The sequence below is a fragment of the Sceloporus undulatus genome, chromosome 3 (assembly GCF_019175285.1).
Source record: "Sceloporus undulatus isolate JIND9_A2432 ecotype Alabama chromosome 3, SceUnd_v1.1, whole genome shotgun sequence".
In the NCBI taxonomy this organism is placed as follows: Eukaryota; Metazoa; Chordata; class Lepidosauria; order Squamata; family Phrynosomatidae; genus Sceloporus; species Sceloporus undulatus.
In genome coordinates this window covers 228338469-228358603 of record NC_056524.1, presented here as the reverse complement: position 1 = coordinate 228358603, position 20135 = coordinate 228338469, and the positions used below count along the sequence as shown (strand labels likewise).

General features: G+C 42.9%; 1 protein-coding gene across 2 annotated transcripts in view; it reads left to right on the top strand.

The window, feature by feature from the left end:
- SPSB4 (splA/ryanodine receptor domain and SOCS box containing 4) overlaps positions 1-20135 on the top strand; it is an 87378-nt gene that overhangs the window by 29689 nt on the left and 37554 nt on the right. The window contains exon 3 of one of the 2 annotated variants that reach the window (XM_042461061.1): positions 1174-1247. The exons of the other annotated variant lie outside the window; for it this stretch is intronic. Within the exon in view, the coding sequence (XP_042316995.1) occupies positions 1174-1217 (44 nt within the window). The 3' untranslated portion in view covers positions 1218-1247. Of the gene's footprint in view, positions 1-1173; positions 1248-20135 lie in introns of those variants that run through there. 2 annotated transcript variants of the gene reach the window in all.

Genomic DNA, 20135 nt, shown 5'->3' with positions numbered 1-20135 from the left:
GTAGCTAGTCAGAAAGTGATTACTGATGTTTAGGGAAGATGGGAAAACATTTTTTTTTCTGTTTGCTTTTTAGCTATTTTAAGAAAGGCATAGGTTCCAGCTCTCAAACCTCAAAAAAATTTCTTCCGAAGATAATGAACTAGGCCCAGAAATGCTGAAGAGACTGCTTCCTTAGTGCTGATTAATTAATTGCATAGATTGTTTCCATGGAGTAAAGTGATTACATTCCTTTTCAATTGCTGTATATTGCAGTTGGTAATTTAACTCCAAATTTCAGCAGCAGATCATGCCACTAAATTCTGTGATTTTGTTCTTGATTTTTCTTGTAATTGAGGGGGGACACTATCTAGTCTATGTGTATTTCATGGCCTACATTTTCCCCACCCCCTAGACTAAATCATCATCATTTATACCTCCCCATTACAGTTGACCTTCCATACCCACAGATTCTTTTACCACGGATTCAACCATCTATGGTGTGTGTGTGTGTGTGTGTGTGTGTGTGTGTGTGTGTGTAAGCAAACCTTAATGTTGCCATTTTATGTAAGGGATACTATTGGATGGTGATGGCTTAGTGGTTAAGATGCCAGTTCTAATGATCGGAAGGTTGGCAGTTCGAGGCCCAAGTGCTGCCTGATGGGGTGAACTTCTGTCACTAGTCCCAGCTTCTGCCAACCTAGCAGTTGAAAGCATGCAAATGCAAGTAGATAAATAGGTACCACTATTAATAGGTGGGAAGGTAACAACATTTGGTGCAATCATGACCTCTGGAGCAGTCCTTAGTCAACGCTGGCTCTTCAGCTCAGTTACGACTACACATTCATGTCAAAGGACTACCTTTACCTTTATCTTTTACTATTGTACTATGCCATTGTGTTTAATAGGACTTGAGTATCCATGGATTTTGGTATCCATGGGCGGTGGGGGGCTGAATCAAACCCCAGTGGCTATCAAGGGCTCACTGTACTATAATTAAAGGAGTTATGTTTGCCAAGACATGAACAATAGTTTTTTTTATTCTTGTTCCAAATTTCAAAGTGTCCTCTAAAGTTTTATTCTCTTAGATGAGCTAAAGGTTTGGCTCTACAAGTGAAATTGGTCATTGGTGTCTTTTAACTATACACTGAAAGACTGATAAAGACTAGATTTGAAGCAGTTCTTGTTTTGTTTCAGAAAGCTTTGCTTGGTTTGGAAATTATTCTTGGGAACATCTTTGACCTGCTGAAGATGGAAAACATAAAGGAGGACATCAGTAATAGCGAGGTGTGCTGAGAAAGAATCTCAAAAATATGCAAAAGATTTAATAGTCAAGTTTTACTGGAAAATGTTCATGTTTATGGTCACTTGAATGTTAAGCATTGTGCCCTATAATGTGCTGTCTAACAGAATGAACCAGTTTAGTTACAAACTGCTAATCCTAACTACAGTAGACCCAGTTGGGTTGACCTTGAGTGAATCCCACACACTCAACCCCAGAAAACCCCATGATACATTTGCCTTAGGATTGTTGTGAGTCAGACGTCACACACAGCAGCAACAACAGCAACAACAAAAACAACAACAGCAACATGCTTATGTAAGTCCCATTGATTCAGCAGTGCATCTACTGTAGTTAGGACTAGCAGTTGGATCTAACCCACTGTTTTCTCACATTCTCAGTAGATTGGCACCAGGTTATTTTAAACGCTGTCTTTGTTCATATGAAGTCATCAGTCCTTGAGGTCAGCTTTGGAGATTTTGTGTCATAGTTCATCTCTACAGTTACACTTAGCAGCACCTACTTAGTGGTGGCGCTATAGACTTGTCTTTGTTTTTAAACATCTCTGGGGAGATTACCCCTCTTTTGCTCACTTTTTGTTAGGTTATCCCAGTATATGGAGCCTGCAGCACGTGAGCAGAAGCAATAGAGAATAAGTGTGTGTGTGTGGGGGGGGGGGCTTAGAGATGTGTCATTCACAGGGTTGCCTTGAATCGAGTTCGACTCAAGGGCCATTAACAACAACAAGGCCATTAATATATATTTCTACTGTTATTTCTCAACTGGTTTATACCTGCTAGTTGTCTTTATAAGTGGCATTTACTCTCATCTCAGTGTGAGTGGCGCTGTATATAGGCAAAAAACAAACAAAACCTCAAACAAAAACAAAACCCAGGTTTAATAAAATTGAACCCAAAATCTAATTCATGATGGTGATCTAACTTTCCCATTAATACCTACATTTCCCCCAGTAAAAATAACCAGTAAAAGAAAAAGATATTTCAGTTGTAGTAATAAACTTGAAACTTGCGTATTTGGTGATGGTGGTGAGGAAATGAATGTGCCACATATTAAGCACCTTATAGGAATTTCTTTTGAGTCTGCTTTTTTGTGGCCAGTTGCTGGAAAAATACGAAGAGAAATAGCGATAAATCCATTTGCTGTATGTTTGTCAAATGTTTCAATTAATAAACAGATTGTCTTGTACTCTACTGCCCTTCTGAGTGGCAAGTAATAGATACTGTAATACATTCATATATTTCAACATCTTATCAAGGTATCCTTTACAAAGTCTTTGGTGAAGGTCAGGTCCTCTGTGATGCTGCTGCTAATTATTTTTCACCTCTTTAGATTTCAAGACCCCAGTTGGTATGCACTGCTGTGCATAATTGCCTCTGACATATGCCTTTCTTTCTTGTCTACTTCATTCTTTTGCTAAAGTAAGTGGGATCTAAATATAAAGGATGTTTGCAACCTGCGGAATGTTCCTGAGCACATTTGCTCACATCTATTTATAAATTACTATCTTGTAATAACTAACTGCTATAATGGTAGTGTGAAATATAATTGCCCTACAGCTATTTTTCCTTCTTTGGAGCCATTACGTGGTTGTGTTTCACAATGTATGATAGAAAATAGGGTTTGAGTTTTGCTGTTCTCCTATTAAACCAGTGCAGCATGTAGTACACTTGATGATTTTTAAAAAAAATTTGTTTGCATGAAATTGAATCTCATTTCGGTATGAATCATAAGAGTCATTCAGCAGTCTCTTTGGTGAACTTGTGCAGTTGTGTTTGTTTTTGAGGGCTCCAGAAGTTAAAATAATGCAACAGTGAAGGGAATACTAGTGCATTTTTTCCCTTTGGCATCATTGGTATAGATATGCCTCCATTAACTAAGAATTTTCTTGAGAATTACTTTAACACTTAAACACTACACCATGCTGGCTCAGTAACTTGTTAGTCAAAACTAGCTCAGATCCTATAGATAGCAATGTAGAATCATTGTTGAATTTAGCCCACAGACTGAATAATTAGATTAGACCCTGAAAAAAAGCTAATATTATCTGTTTCTCATGGGCCTCCACACTGCTTCAGAGGTAGGACTAATATGACCCTGCAGATGTAGTTGAACTCTAACTCTTAGCATCTTTTATCACTGGCTGTGATGGATAGGATTGCTGGCAGTTGCAGTTGCAGGCCAACCACATCTAGAGGACCACTGGATTCCACCCTTTATATACTTAGCTCATGATGCAATGAATACATTAACAGTGATGAACAGACATCTCTTTTTTGATGTAGATACCTGGCTGTTTAGTGTCATGTGGTTATCATTCATTCTTTGCTCTTAGAAACACTAGCCTGAGAAGCACTGTTAGATTTAGGGCTTGTCTACATTAGGAAAAAACTCTATGCTCACCCCAAAACTAATACTGGCAGTCTCAGTGACATACACTTCCTTCCTTCAAGTATCCGTGGTTTTTAGCCCTTAATCTGACTTGTCTCCGAAGTAAGCAAAGTCAGGGCAAACTCCAGGGTTTTCAGGAAATCCCAGAGTGCCTCTGGTTCTTTTGGCTGTGTGGAAAGCTGGATTGGATTCAATTTAGAGGGTTCAGGTGTCCACACAACAAGAGCCATGCCATTCCCTGTACTGAGCAGCATAGGGAAATGGGTAGATCTCCTTTGAGCTTCAACTACTAGGGTATCTTGGCTTGGTGTTTCCCGGAGAGATCCAGCACATTTGATCTAGGGGAGAGGGTCAGCCTACCTCCTCCTTGTTGATCACACGGGCACCCTGTTCTAACCTCAGCAGAGGCAACACTGCATCAGGTTACCACTCTTCGCTCTGAGATAGTCCCTCCTGATTCTTCTACTGCTCTTAATCTTCTTTCGCCTTCCCCTAACAAATTTTCTGTCTTTCCTCCTGCCTCTTTGGATGAACTCTCTACACTTCTGAACTCTTCCAAACCTGCTACCTGTCCTCTTGATCCTATTCCTACTCGTCTTCTAATCTCTATAGCTCCCTCCTTTCTGCCCTCGCTCCTCCATATCTTCAATCTCTCTCTCTCTACAGGCTCCTTCCCCTCGGACTTCAAACATGCTCTCATTTCCCCAATTCTGAAAAAACCTTCTCTTGACCCCTCCTCTTTGTCTAGCTATCGTCCGATTTCTCTTCTCCCCTTTCTTTCTAAGGTTTTGGAACGGGTTGTCTATTCGCGCTGTCTTGAGTTTCTTGAAGCCAATTCCATCCTTGATCCCTTTCAGTCTGGCTTCCGCCCAAGGCATTCTACAGAGACAGCTCTCACTAAGATCTCGAATGACCTTTTACAGGCCAAGGCTAATGGCCTTTACTCTGTTCTCATTCTTCTCGATCTGTCTGCAGCCTTTGACACTGTTGATCACTGTCTCGTAATTGACATACTCTCTGGCCTTGGGTTCTCAGACTCTGTTCTCGACTGGTTTAGATCTTACTTGTCTGGCAGATCTTTTGCAGTAGTTGCAGGGGGTCTGACTTCTTCTCCTGTTCCCTTATCTGTTGGAGTTCCCCAGGGCTCTGTTCTGGGTCCCCTTCTGTTTTCTCTCTACACACTGTCCTTAGGAAAACTCATTAGCTCTTTTGGCTTTTCCTACCATCTGTATGCCGATGACACCCAGCTGTATCTTTCTGCCCCTGACCTTTCTCCAAGGCTTGAACAGCAAGTCTCATCTTGCCTTACAGCTGTCTCACAGTGGATGCGCCATCGGCGTTTGAAGCTCAACATGTCCAAGACGGAGCTTCTTGTCTTTCCTCCTAAGCCCAACCTTCAACACTCCTTTTCTGTCTCTGTGGACAACATTTCCATTCAACCAGTCCAGCAAGCCCGCAGTCTTGGCTTTATCTTTGACTCTTCTCTGTCGTGTATCCCTCAGATCCAGACCACAGCCAAGGCTTGTAGATTCCTTTTGTACAATATTGCCAAAATCCGACCATATCTCACTGCCTCTACTGCCAAGATCCTGGTCCATGCCCTAGTGATCTCACGACTGGATTACTGTAATGTCCTCCTGGCTGGGCTTCCTTTTTCTCACCTCCGTCCTTTAATCTCTGTCCAGCATTCAGCTGCACGCATTATCACTTCCACCCACCGCTCTGACCACATCTCTCCTGTGTTGGCATCCCTTCACTGGCTCCCTCTCCCTTTCCGCATTCAGTATAAGCTCCTGCTGTCGACATTCAAAGCCCTCCATGGACTGGCCCCTCCTTACTTATCAGACCTTCTTTCTCCTCACCTTCCCACCAGGGCCCTCCGTTCTGGTAGTCAAGGTCTGCTGTCTCAGCCCAGGATTTCCTCTGCCCCATCCCGGATTCGCCCCTTTTCACTTGCTGCCCCTCACTCCTGGAACCTTCTTCCTCCACAAGCAAGAGCCATCACTTCTTTAACCAGCTTCAAAACGGAGCTGAAAACCATCCTATTCAGAGAAGCCTTCCCAGGCATCGCATAATTGTCGCTTACTATCTGATGTTCTGTTGTTGGCTGATTATCGATCCATTTCCTGTATTCCTATGTACTGTATATGTATTATCCTACTTGTGATTATGTATTTTCCCTGGATAATGATTAACCATCCATTATGAAGCCTTGCCCTCCCTCCAGTCCATCTGCCTTGGTCCAGGCCTCGGAGGTTGAGAGGAACTGCTGGACCTCTTACCCTTTCTCGTCACCACTCCCTTCTCCTTCTGTATCATGTCTTTTTTAGATTGTAAGCCTGAGGGCAGGGAACCGTCTAACTAAAAAGATTGCATGTACAGCGCTGTGTAAATTTACAGCGCTTCATAAATAAAGGTTAATAATAATAATAATAATAAAGGTAGGCTCTCACAAGGAGCCGCTCAGCTGTGAAGGAGTAATGGCAGCACCAAGGGGTGTCAACCCAGCAGGCTCAGTGCATGCAGTCATCATTTTGGTTGATCCAGGGCCATCCCAGACCATAATGCTGCAGATTGCCCCAGATTAAATAGCCAGTATAGTCACAACCTTCGTAATCTTAAGTACAGTATAAACAGTAGCATGCCTTTGAGGAACAGGTTTATAGTAGTAACAACAACATGTTTGGAATAAGAAAATGGTGCCTTGGCAAGACCTGCAGCATATCAGTGTCTCTAAGGCAGAGGTTGGCAACTTTAGCTTTCTACTTGTTTTGAGATGTCAGTTCCTATAAACCCTGTTAGCCATGTAGATGGGGCCTAATGGGAATTCTAGGCCAGCAACAGGTGGAAGACAACATTTGCCCTCTCCTCCTTTAGGTTTTGGGTGATTTGAGATTTGATGTTCATCTTTTGGTGTCTGGGGACATAGCCTTTGTATATTACTTTCATAAGGATACATAGCACTACTTGTAGTTGTCTGTAAATGTGATCTGAATAAACTAACTGGACAGGAATTTCATATTAAAGTAGAATGCCACTAAAACATTACTGATGTCAAGACATTTAATCATGTCTTTGAACAAGCCTGTGTTTGTGTACACTCTTAAAATATGCTGCACAGTGCTAATGCTATCTCTTTGCTTCAAATACACATGTATGTTTGTAAAAGTCAAAGGTCCTGATGTCTGCTTCTAGCATATTTGTAGAATAGCTATAAATGTCTAATAACACCATCTCTACATATTTTGCTGGTTCAGTTCATTCTAAATTCTTCACATTCTTGGCTAGGCATCCTGGAAAAAGGGAATAAAAGGGAATAAATTGTTCCCTCATTCCACTGCTGTAGATTCAGCAAACTTTGAAAGTAAAGGTGTGTGTAATACATTGCAGAAACTATATGCAACTGAATGTTTTGTCCCTAGCTTTTTATAATTATCTGTGTTTTGTTCTAGTGGTTTCCATTGGCATTTTTCAGTAAAATATCTTGTAGTCTATTTATAAACGTGTACCCCAGGAACTATCAAACCCAAGGTATATACAGTACTCTAATATTAATACTGGCAGAGCCTTCATAAACTCAATGGATGTGTTTTGATTATTATTAGGTTCTGTTTCAGTGTATTATCCAGAGTCTTCTCTAAATATGAAGGCCTGTTACAGACTGCCAAAATAAAGCTGCTTCGGTCTCTTTGGAGGTATGCTGTTTAAATGATACATGGGTCCTAAGAGTCCGGAGGTCGCGCCAAAGCCACACTCCATTCCTAAGCACTGGAGTGCAGCTTTGGTGCCGCTTCCGGATTCTTAGGACCCATGCATCATTTAAACAGCATACCTCCAAAGAGACCCGAAGCAGCTTTATTTTGGCAGTCTGTAACAGGCCATAGGCTTTTTCAAAGCCGGCATCCCTGGCTGATTAATATTTGTAGTCCCATATAGCAAGTTATAAGCCACACTTTAAATTTGACAGAGCAGTGGAGTTAATAATAATAATAATTAGCCCACCTCTCCCTACGGATCGAGGTGGGTTACAGTAGAAATAGTAAAAATACAAATATAGTAAATCATAAATATTCACAGTCCTCAACCCATCACCAACATAAAAAATAACACTTAATTAGAAATTCAAGAAAAAAAACAATCAAATTAAAAATTCAAGTTAAAATTAATTAAAACAGTTAAAAGATAGGCAGATAGTAAAAATAGCTATGGGCAGACGGGAGTTATCTTTTACTTTGGGAGATCAGTCAGTCAGGGAAGGCCTGCTGGAAGAGATCTGTCTTGACTGCCTTCTTGAAGGCATCAAGGGTGGTAATCTGATGAACCTCCTCCGGAGTTGACCTATCATTTGTCATTTTTAATGCCCTTTTAAATATGACATTTGTTTTTGAAAGGCAAAGCATGTTGGTTGACTAAACTGGCACTTCAGTTTGGAGACATTTTCTTGAAGTGAAGTAGTAGATGGTCTCCTACTAGAACTAGTAGAAAAATTCATTTGTCTGACTTTCAGAAGAAGTGGTATGAGCATTTTAGAAAAAAAACCTGTGCATTGCCCAGAGCTTTATTTCTGAATCTATTGGAGCAACTCTCACAGCTGAATTGGCAAGCTCCTATGAATTTTTTTTTAAAAAATGGTTTGGCATTGGTGCTAAGAAATACCATGAATATCACTTTGGGATCCCAGCACTTACTGTATCTAATTAACAGAACCATTGTTTTGTAAATAGTGAAATTAATTCAAAAGAAGTACAGAGGTGTCAACTGTATTAGCGGTTGTGCGCAACCTACAACACAAAATCCAATTAGATAGGTAGATTAGATTAGATATTATATAGCTTTTTTGCGGGTTCTTTGGGCTATGTGGCCGTGTTTTGGACGAGTTTATTCCTGATGTTTCCCCAGCATCTGTGGCTGGCATTTTTAGAGAATGCTGGCATGAGAGTGAGTGGAGTATATATCCTGTGTGACCCTTTGTTAAGAGGGAGTTATTTACATGTAAATCCGTGTGTCGGTCTGTTGCTGAAAGGCAAGGCCTCAGAGTGTGTCTATTTAATTAGTGATCCATTGTCTGCTGGGAAACCCCCCTGACCCTGGGTGGTTTTCATTTGCACGTGCTGAAAACTACTCAGAATCGGGGGGGGGGGGGTTCCTAGCAGACAATGGATCACTATTTAAATAGACACCCTGATGCCTTGCCGTTTAACAACAGACCAGAACACAGATTAATATGTAAATCACTTCCTCTCAACCAAGAGTCACAGTCACTTCCATGCCAGCATTCCCACTCACTTCCATGCCAGCATTCTCTGAAGATGCCAGCAAAATGTCAGAAATAAACTCTTCCAGAACACAGTCACATAGCCTGAAAAACTCACAAAAAACTATGGTTGTTGGCCGTGAAAACCTTTGACTTCACATCAGATATTATATAGATATGAATATATGCCTCCTTATCTATACCTGTCTCTGTGTCGGGGCTGCCTCAACAGGTGAAGAAAAATGATGGTGATCGTGATGATGATGGTGGTGATGTTCTGCCTTTGTCAGACCTCACTTGGACAGCTATGTCCATTTCAGAAAGATATTAGCAAGCTCAAACATTGTCCAGATTAGGACAACTAAGATTGTAAATGAATTGCAAGCCAGTTCTCATCAGGTATGCTTGAGGGAGCCAAGGATGTTTAGCCTAGAGAAAAGAAATGAAGAGATGATATGATAGTCACTGGAAGGGCCATTATATGGAAGATGGTTATTTTCTGCTGCTTCAAAGTATAGGATTCAAATAAATTCATTTAAATTACAGGGAAGAAAATTCCAACTACTGTACACAGTAGGAAGAATGTTCTGATGATAAATCTGTTTGTTGAATACGCCTTGAGGGATGTTTCACTCTATTTTCTTAGAGATCTTGGCAGATGTTGGGTAGTTACCTCTTAGGGGATACTTGAGCTATGAATTAGTGCAGTGACAGAGTTTCAGAGTAGATGCTCCTTGGAATCCACTCCAGGTCTATGATTCTGTATCTATACCTGTGTAGAAAGCTCTATATAATAAGGTAAACAGACCGAAATGTTGGAATCTACAATGCTTACAGATAATACATTAATATTTTGTACAATTATTAATGGACAGAGGTATGAAAACTTATGATGGAAATCCTGTTTCATCTAGAACCATCCCCAGGTTCATAGTTCTAAATCAATTAATCTCTTATTTCAGTTGATGCTCTCAACTGTTTTCTGAAATTTGCCCATGGATAACAGAGTGCTTGGTGTCCAGCAACATTAATTGCAGAGAGAAACCACTCATGGAGTGGCCTCTTAACTGTTATGTACTTGCATACCTCTGCCTGATGACACATATGTAATGTGTTAATTTATGCCTGTTTACTGTTTTAAGCATCATGGCCTAAATCCAGTTGCTAACTCCAACTGGAATAGATGCACAGGATTAGTGGGAAGTATTGAATTATCCTTCTGTAACGGGGGCGGGTTATAGACCGCCGCTTTGAGGCGGTCTGCTGCCGCCGCCGCTTGTTCCATGCAGGAGCCGCAGCAGCCACACCGTGCGGCTCCCGCGCGGAGCAAAAAAGGAGCTCCAAAATGGAGCTCTTTCTTGCGGCGCCTCTATGACGTTGCGAGGCGCTGCTGGCGCATTCACGACGTCATAGGCGCCGCGACACGTTCGGACGCTATGCGTCCGATACGTAAAGGTGGCGCCGGCTGTGTGGAACGGCCGGCGCCATATTGTACGGACAGAGTCCGTATTAGACCCAGGGACGTCCTGTGGACGTCCCAAGTGCCAGTGTGTAACCGGCCTGAGTTTAGGTGACTATAGTGTGGTATAGGTGAGACTAGCAATTGAATTTAGGTCTCTATAGTTTCATGTTTCAGTTTGCTTACTTTGCTATAAATCACTGAATCATTGTACATTATTTGCCTTTCATGTTTAGCCTGTTTGATATTGGTGCTTGCTGTCTGTGCTTAAATTAGTAATTAAGCCTATATATTTTAAGTTATCTTTTCAGTGGAAGAAGAGAGAGAGAGAGAGAGAGAGAGAGAGAGAGAGAGGTCATGTTCACTAATAGAGTTGAAACCTGTGTCCTTTCTTGAATAATTTTAATGGCAGTGACTACTTTTATTATTTATAATTGTACGTTCTATTATTGTTGTCCTTTTTTTGTCTTTCTGACTGATTAGCTGCCCTCTGGTCAGGCAGTAGCTTTCATCCCCAAATAACAGATGTCATGCTTTCTCTCTCCTTCCTATTATTTTATGGATGAATAGAAATTGTGTAGGCTTTCTGAGTCTCAAAAGCATTAAATTACTGTGGATGACTGTTTAATCTGATTCTATTTAGTCCTATGTATATGAGGGGAAAGTAGTGTGTAGATAAATTACATTTTACTTATGAAGATACATGCCAATTCTTTATTTTTTTTTCTGGACATAATTAAAGAGAAATAATCTTATTGTATTTAACTGAGTTGGTTTATGAATATTTTCATAAGTAGTGGGTTTTTAATGTCCTGAGATGTTATTTCCCAAAACCCGGCACTGGCCCTCCACATTTGTGGATTTGATTTTTTTGGATTTGATTATTCATGGATTAGATTATTTATGGATTTGATTATTTGTGGATTTGATTAATATGTTCTTGCTAGGCATCTCTAGGTCCACCAGTGTGACCCTGCAGGATGTAGACCATAGAGTCACACGGGAAGATGGAGATTCCTAGAGAAAACACTTCTCTCCGCTTTTGTAGGGTTTACAGCATGATTCTGTGATCAACTTCTGCCGGATGTTGACCATAGAACTGTGCTGAAAGATCGAGAAATCCTAGAGTGATGTTCTCTCAGGTAAAAAAAGAAAAAGAAAAAAGTTTTTTATTTACTTTTTTTTCACTTTCATGATTTAACCTTAGCTAATTTGGAGGCCCACTGTATTACTCATTACATATTACTGTAAAACAATAATATGAGTATATTACTTCTGAGCCAGCGTGATGTAGTGGTTTGAGCGTTGGATTATGACTCTTGATTCCCAGTTTGGCCATGAAACCCACTGGGTGTGACCTTGGGCACGTCACATGCTTTCAGACTCTGGGAAAGGCAGTGGCAATCTACCTTGGAACAAATCTTGCCAAGAATGCCCCATGGCAGGTTCACTTTAGGGTCACCATAAGTTGGAAGTGACTTGAAGGCACACAACAACAATATTACTTATCACTTGCCCCAAAATGTAACAAGTAATATATTACTATATTACATTTTTATTAATTATTCCTTCTGTTTTAAAGCTGCCACATTGTCATTGCTGGCAGGTGTTGCTTGTTCCCTGGTTGCAGGACAGGCGACACCTGTAAAAATTACCTCTTCTACACAACTGTAAAATGTCTTTACCCTCAGAGATGCTTGGAAGCCTCTCTCCCTTGAAAGCTGGTGCTGGTGGACCCCCCTCTCTCTCAAAGGGAAGTCTGCTTCCAATTATTATTATTATTATTATTATTATTATTAACCTTTATTTATGAAGCGCTGTAAATTTACACAGCACTGTACATACAATCTTTTAGTTAGACGATTCCCTGCCCTCGGGCTTACAATCTAAAAAGACAAGACACAGAAGGAGAATGGAGTGGTGGAGGGAAAGGGTAAGAGGTCCAGCCGTTCCTCTCTACCTCCGAGGCCTGGACCGAGGCAGATGGACTGGAGGGAGGGCGAGGCTTCATAATGGATGGTTAATCATTTTCCAGGGAAAATACATACTCTCAAGTAGGATAATACATATACAGTACATAGCAATGCAGGAAATGGTTCAATAAACAGGCACCACAAGAACATCAAATAGTAAGCGACAATTATGCAATGCCTGGGAAGGCTTTTCTGAACAGGATGGTTTTCAACTCCATTTTGAAGCTGGTTAAAGAAGTGATGGCTCTTGCTTGTGGGGAAAGAAGGTTCCAGGAGTGAGGGGCAGCGAGTGAAAAGGGGCGAATCCGAGATGGGGCAGAGGAAATCCTGGGTTGAGACAGCAGACCTTGACTACCAGAACGGAGGGCCCGAGTGGAAAGGTGAGGAGAAAGAAGGTCTGATAAGTAGGGAGGGGCCAGTCCATGGAGGGATTTAAACGTGGACAGCAGGAGCTTATACTGAATGCGGAAAGGGAGAGGGAGCCAGTGAAGGGATGCCAAGCAGCCTGGAAAGTTGAAGGGACTAAAAGAAAAATTAAAATGACAAACACTATTTTTCTTTACTGAGAACACTTCTTTGGGGATCTGTAAGTCCTCTAGCATGGTTCTATAACCTACTTCCAGTAGAAATGGAGGAATAGTGGCCATTTTAAATAGGATCTTCCCCTATTAAAAATTGCTGCCACAGTCTCTCTGCAGAGAAGTTTATTATGAGATGCCACCATGGTTACCTCTGAAAATAAAATGTTCTCAAATCATTCAATATCTTCAGCTTTCTAACCTTGGTTCTGTGTTAATCTGTAGTGCTGCTAGAAGTACTTGGATTTATACTGTTCTTAACAATACTTGAATTTGGATTTTCTCTTCTTGTTCCAGACATTTAAATTGTTGTTTGTACTAGCAATAGTATATAACTGGTTTTCAAGTTGGCACTTCCCAATTTTTCTGTCTATGTATCAACAATAATCACATTTTGGACTTGAATGTCTGCCCTTCTGCATCTCTTAGGAAAATAGCTTCATAATTGACAACCTTATGTAGGAACAAACATGTTAATGCTCTTTACAGCTATTCAGTTCAATCGTAAAACAGCTATTTGTAAAAGCAGATGTGCCTCCACAGTGAATAGGGCATGGTGCAAACTTATTATCACATTTTTTATTGTTGTTACATTTAGTCCTTTTAATTGTAATAAAGCAATGCCAAATGCATATACCAGTGCCAAATGGATGGACATAGAAATGGAAATGACCAGGGAGGAGATTCAGTGGTTAACAAACCATTTTTCACACCGCACAACAACTCACATTGGCTGTTTAATGCTAAAAACAGCTCTGCTTTCAGAATGCTGAACAGCACAGTGATTGGTTATACAAACAACATGTATTTGTAAACTAAGATAATGGGTTTGTATATAAATGTACATAAAGACCATCACATATGTTTTGTAATTTTGTTTCTGTTTAAAAAAAGTGTCCAGGCAGTGGCCTTTGGGTAAGATTCGATGCTTTAACTTTTTATTTGGAACTAATACTCAGATAAGCAAGCTGAAAATACCACACAAGATGAACAATTAAAGGAATGTTTATAACCTCTGGTATGAACATTACAAAAACAACTTTGTTGGTCTGCAGCTGCCAGTCAGCTACACATGGTTGGCTAATGGCAAGTGATATTTTGTTTTATCAGTTGGATAAATAGATTGAGCATTTTGATACACAGTTGCTTTTTATATGAACAATGAATGGCCGTTGCTAAGGTCTTTGCCAGAAAACTTTTCCAGGCTTATTACCTGAGTTCCTTTAACTGGATAGATCAATAACTAGCTTCAGGATTTTCTGTATATAACCACATGTTTCATTGTTAAGTGGCAGACATCTTCTAAAATGTTCTCTTCTACTTACCCAAAAGAGAATAGTAAGATTCGAAGAGTAGAGGTTAAGGAGAAGATATTGGCTTTCATATTTCCTCCAGCTGCCAGATCCTGCCAAAAGTTATATTAAACTCAGAATCCTTTTCAAATTGTTCAATATGTTGATTGTCTTCCTTTGGCCTTATATCGACTGATTATTTTAAAATGTCTTTTTAAAATATCTTAGTGCAGAACAGAGCTAGAATATTTTCTCTTTCCTGGAGACTCAACATCAGAAGCTAGTCTTCATGAAAACTTTGCATATACAGTGCGCCTGCATTATACGTGGGCGTGCTTTATGCGGCTTTCAGCATATGCTGAAAGCCGCGCGGGGAGGAAGGGATGGCAAGCCCACTTTGCAACTGCACTGAAATCCTCCCGTCCTCCCTTTCTTCTTTCCTCTCTCTCTCTCTCCTTCCTTCCTGTTATCCCCCTCCCCCTCCAAGGCTTCCCCCCCGGGCTTCGCTTTGAGGCAGTTCAGAGGCTGGAGCCCCATCAGTTGGAGGGAGGCAGACCTGGGGCTGGGGCTTGGGTCTCAGAACTTTCCCCCAGGCCCAATACTTGGGATGGAACCTCCAGGCTTCGAGTCCCAAGCCCCAGTGCTGGCTCCAGCTCCCTCCGGTTGACAGGGCTCCAGCCTCCACCTCCAAAACGCCCACCAAAGCCAAGCCTGGGGCAGAGATCTTGGTGGGGGAGGGAGGAGGGAGAGAGAAAGGAAGGAGGGAAGGAATTAGAGAACAGAAGAAAGGAAGAGGGAGAGTGGAAGACTTCAGTGCATTTGTCCCTAATGACATCATGGCCATGTGGCCATGCTGCCATTAGGGCCAATGGGATTTTTTGGTACAAAAGATACATTTTGGTATCCTTGGGGAGGGGGGATCCAGAATGGATCCCTTGTGATACCAATTGCCAACTGTAGCTCTACCTGCCCTAAACCTTTCATTCAGCAATTCGTGATATTGGCAACTAAATAATTTTGGCTTGTCACATATCTCAGGAACTTAAATATGAACAGTCATATTTAGTAATTCGAGATCACAATTATTTATTAGTTGAATTAGGGGACAAACATTATGTTTTATGGTGTGTGTGTGTGTGTGTGTGTGTGTGTGTGTGTGTTTGTCTTCAATTTTTTTTTTATGGCAAACCAAAGAATATCATAGGCCAGGAATCCTCAGTTGTGGTTTTTCCTCTGAAATACAGCATCTGGTATTCATTGGCAGTCTCCCATGCAAGCACTGACCAGGGCTGACCCTGTTTAGCTTCCAAAATCAGACAGTATCTGATGCCTTTAGGGTATTTTGACTGTATGTTTTGTGGTTGTCTGATGAAAAATCACTGTATTCAGTCTAGGTAGGACAACCCTGAAGCTCCTATTCTTCTGGAGTTTATCATTAACTTGGAGACAATGTATAAAATTAGAATTTACTATTAGCTTACTTTTGTAACCAAACCCAAATGCTGGACATACTGACAAATGGTTGACAGTTCTTTTAGGATTTAATGAAAACAATAGCAGAAAAGTCACTGTTCAGATCATCCCTCCCAAAATTCCCTGTGGCCATGCTCTACCCCTAAGTAATGTTTCAAAGCTGTGCCAAAGTATAATGCATTGTAGCTATATATTTGCGGAGGGTTTACCATTTGAGTATTGTGTGATGCATCTCAAAAATGTTCTCTGAACTTGATTTATTTCTTGGCCGGCATTTTTGGTACTTAGCCCATATTGTACCACATTGCACTGTTTGCATTTATCAGCTATTTATTTATTTTGATTTCTTTATTTAATTTATATAGCCACCTTTCTACTAGCATGGAATTCAAGGCAGTATACACCATCTTTTTAAAAAGTTTCAAAACATTCTGTAATACAAAGGTTAAAACAGTTAAACTTTGATTTTAAAAAGTTAAAAACAAGTTAAAAGCAGCATTAATAAGATGTTTAAAACACAACAAATTTAACACTACACCTCCCCAGTTCTATTTGCTGCAGCATCCTAAAAACCAAATGCTTCCGTAAATAACTGCTGGCAGAGAGACAATGGGGAGGGAACCAAGCAGTTCTGCAACTTACAAGCAGCCACCAAGAAGGCTCTCTCTTGTGACCTCACCATATGTGTCGGGGTTTGTGATGGGACCAAGAGAAAGCCTCCCCTCTGCAGATCTTAAGTGCAGCGACTCCTAACCTTCTCTATGCCCCTCAGCCGTGGGAAATGTTTATTAATGTACAAAACTACTATATATACTTGAATATAAGTTGGCCTCATGTATAAATCGAGGGCAAGATTGGGGACTGAAATTATGGATTTTGATATGACTCATGAATAAGTCAAAGGTAAAATTTAGGGGCATATAGCAAAGGATCTGAAGAATGAAGCAAAGCAAAACAATGTCAAAGAACTTACAATATTCCAGCAGATATAGCTCTTTGTGCTCACTCTTAAGGCTGGATGGATGAGAGAGTAATAATAATAATAATAATAATAAAATTTTTATTTATATCCCGATCAGGGCGGCTTACATCAGAATTAAAACAACAATCAATACAGAAAAAGTTAAAATACAAATATAATACAGACAACCATTACAAAAAATAATAAACAAAAAGCCCCATAGCCCAACCTCTTGGCCACGGAAGAGGAGGGAGGCCCACAGGATATTTATTCGGGGAATGCCTGTTGGAACAGGAAGGTTTTTAAGTCCTTCCTGAATTGGGCCAGGGTGGTAGTCGAGCGGAGCTCAGTGGGCAGCGTATTCCAAAGGGCTGGGGCAGCCGTGGAGAATGTCCTCCGTGTGGTGGAGGCTAACCTAGCCCCAGGCACCTTCAGTAATTGCTGCCCAGACGTTCTGAGGGTGCGAGGCGGAATGTACGGGGAGAGGCGGTCCTTTAGGTATCCTGGGCCCAAGCCATTTAGGGCTTTATAGGTAATTACCAACACCTTATATTGAGCTCGGAAGCGGATGGGCAGCCAATGGAGATCTTTCAAAATAGGTGTTATATGGCTGGTCCTGGGGGCACCAGTGACCAGCCGGGCTGCCATATTCTGCACCATTTGGAGCTTCCGAGTTTGGTATAAGGGTTGCCCCATGTAGAGTACATTGCAGAAATCCAGTCTCGAAGTTACCAGAGCATGTACAACAGTTTCTAGGTCCCTCTGGGCCAGGTATGGGCGCAGCTGGCGAATCAGCCGAAGCTGATAACAGGTGCTCTTGACCGTCGCATTCACCTGAGCAGTCAGGTGAAGCGACGAGTCAAGAAGCACCCCCAGACTGCGCACGGAGTCCTTCACAGGGAGCGTGACCCCATTCAGGACAGGTGGAACCACCGCCATTCCTGGACCAGGAGAACCTATCACTAGTACCTCGGTTTTCTCTGGATTCAATTTGAGTCGGTTTTCCCTCATCCAGCCCATTACTGACTCTAGACAGGCCACGAGAGGAGAGACGCCATCCCCAGTCACTGCATCAGTCGGAGACATAGAGAAAATAATTTGGGTGTCATCAGCGTACTGATAACCCCGCGCCCCATGTCTCCGGATGATCTCTCCCAGCGGTTTCATGTAAATGTTAAATAGCATGGGAGACAGAATGGCTCCTTGAGGGACCCCAGTTTTAAGGGGCCTCTCATCAGAGCACACGTCTCCCAGCTGCACCATCTGGGACCTCCCAGAGAGGTAGGACCGGAACCACTGGAGCGCAGTGCCCCCGATTCCCACCTCTGCCAGGCGTCCCAGAAGGATACCATGGTCTATGGTATCGAAAGCCGCTGAGATGTCCAAGAGCACCAGCAGGGACACGCTTCCCCTGTCGATGCTCAGACGGAGATCATCGACCAAGGCGACCATGGCCGTCTCAACCCCGTAACCCGCCCGGAAGCCAGTTTGAAATGGGTCCAGATAATCTGTTTCATCCAAGACCGCCTGAAGCTGGATCGCAACCGCTATCTCGATCACCTTACCCAAAAATGGCAGCAGCGAAACAGGCCAATAATTATTATGTACCAGGGGGTCGAGGGAGGGCTTCTTTAAAATAGGTTTTACAATGGCCAATTTAAGTTGAGATGGAAATAGCCCATCCCTCAGAGATGTATTAACTATCCGGCGTAACAACAATGTTGCCGCCGGTCCCCCCTGGGCCACTAACCACGAGGGACAGGGATCAAGAGAGCAGGTTGTTTTCCGAACACTTCCGAGGATCTTGTCCACATCCTCGGTACTCACCAACTCAAACTGATCCAGTTTAACATAGTCCACAGAGGCTCTGGACACTTCTATCCTAGGTTCTGCTGAAATGTCGGCGTTCAGACCTTCGCTTATACGAGAGGTTTTATCTGCAAAAAAGTCGTTAAACAAGTCACAGCAGGCCTTAGAAGGTTCAAGGATCTGGTTCAGGGCGGGAGGGAGCTGAGTTAGCTCCCTAACCACCCTGAACAACTCTGCCGGACGCGACTCAGCGGACACAATACGAGCACCATAGAACGAATTCTTTGTTGCTCGTATTGCCTCTCCGTAGTCCTTTAACAGTTGGTCTAGGAGAGCCTTGTCGTGTAAGCGAAGGTGTTTCCGCCAACGGTACTCTAGCCGTCGCAGAACCCGCTTCCTTGCCCGGAGTTCTTCCGTATACCAGGGATTACGTTTGGAAGCAGGCCTGAGAGGGCGCTTGGGAGCGATCCTGTGTATAGCCCTAGAAAGACCGGTATTCCAAATACCGGTGAGGGCATCAACAGAGTCGCCGTCATTTCCAACCGTGAGCCCCTCTAAGGCTTCTTGGAACCTCTCAGGTTCCATCAGCCTTCGAGGGTGGACCATCCTAACAGGTCCACCACCCCCGGGGGGATCTGGGTAGAGGCCTTGATTTTCACCTCTATCAGGAAGTGATCCGTCCATGGCAGGGGGGAAATATTAGCTATTTCCGCCCACGGATTTTCCACATCCGAACAGAAGACCAAATCGAGAGTATTACCCGCACAGTGCGTAGGACCCTGTATCAGCTGGGACAGGCCCATGGCCGCCATGGTATCCATAAATTCCTGAGCCGCACCAGATGGAACATGGCTGGCCGTGAGGGAGATGTTGAAGTCACCCAGGACAAGGAGCCTGGGCGTCTCCAACATCAGCTCAGCGACCAGCTGTGTCAGCTCGTTAAAGGAGTCCGCTAGTGCACGGGGTGGCCGATACACTAACAGAATCCCTAGACTGTCCCTAGCCTTTAGGGTCAGGTAAATACACTCGATATGAGAGGTCTGTCGGATGTGGTTCCTGGTGAGGGACACGGTGTTCCTATGTATGAAGGCCACACACCCCCGCCCACCTAACCTGCGCTGGTCCTTCACCGAGAACCCAGCAGGCAGGGCCTGAGCCCACACAGCATCCCCTTCAGGCCCCAGCCAGGTCTCGGTAATGCAAGCCAGGTCACACTTAGAGTCCTCCAGTAGATCCTGGAGGATGTGGGTCTTGTTGTTGACAGACCTGGCATTGCACAGGAGCAGCGACAGGGTTTGTGGCACGGTTGCAGTAACCCTCAGGTCCTTCAGGTTGGGAGGGGGACAGGAAGGCGAGATAGATATGATGCATCTATCACGCCTTCCCCTGGAACGGAAGTCCCTTCTCCCACCACCATACCTCCCCCTGCCCCACACAACCTCAATTGGAGCTCCGCCCGCGGAGATGTTATCCCCAGCCCAGGCATCCCCCGCATCCCTATCCTCCCCCCACCCTCCTATGGCTATTAATGGAGCAGAGGTTAGCCACCACAGGCATCCCCTGCTCCCGGGCTAGTCCAAAGCCTCTTAGCCCAATGAAAGCTGCGCAACTGCGCAGTTGCGCAGCAGCGGTGCTCCCCAGTCCGTGGGCGGCACTCCCGGGGCGGTGC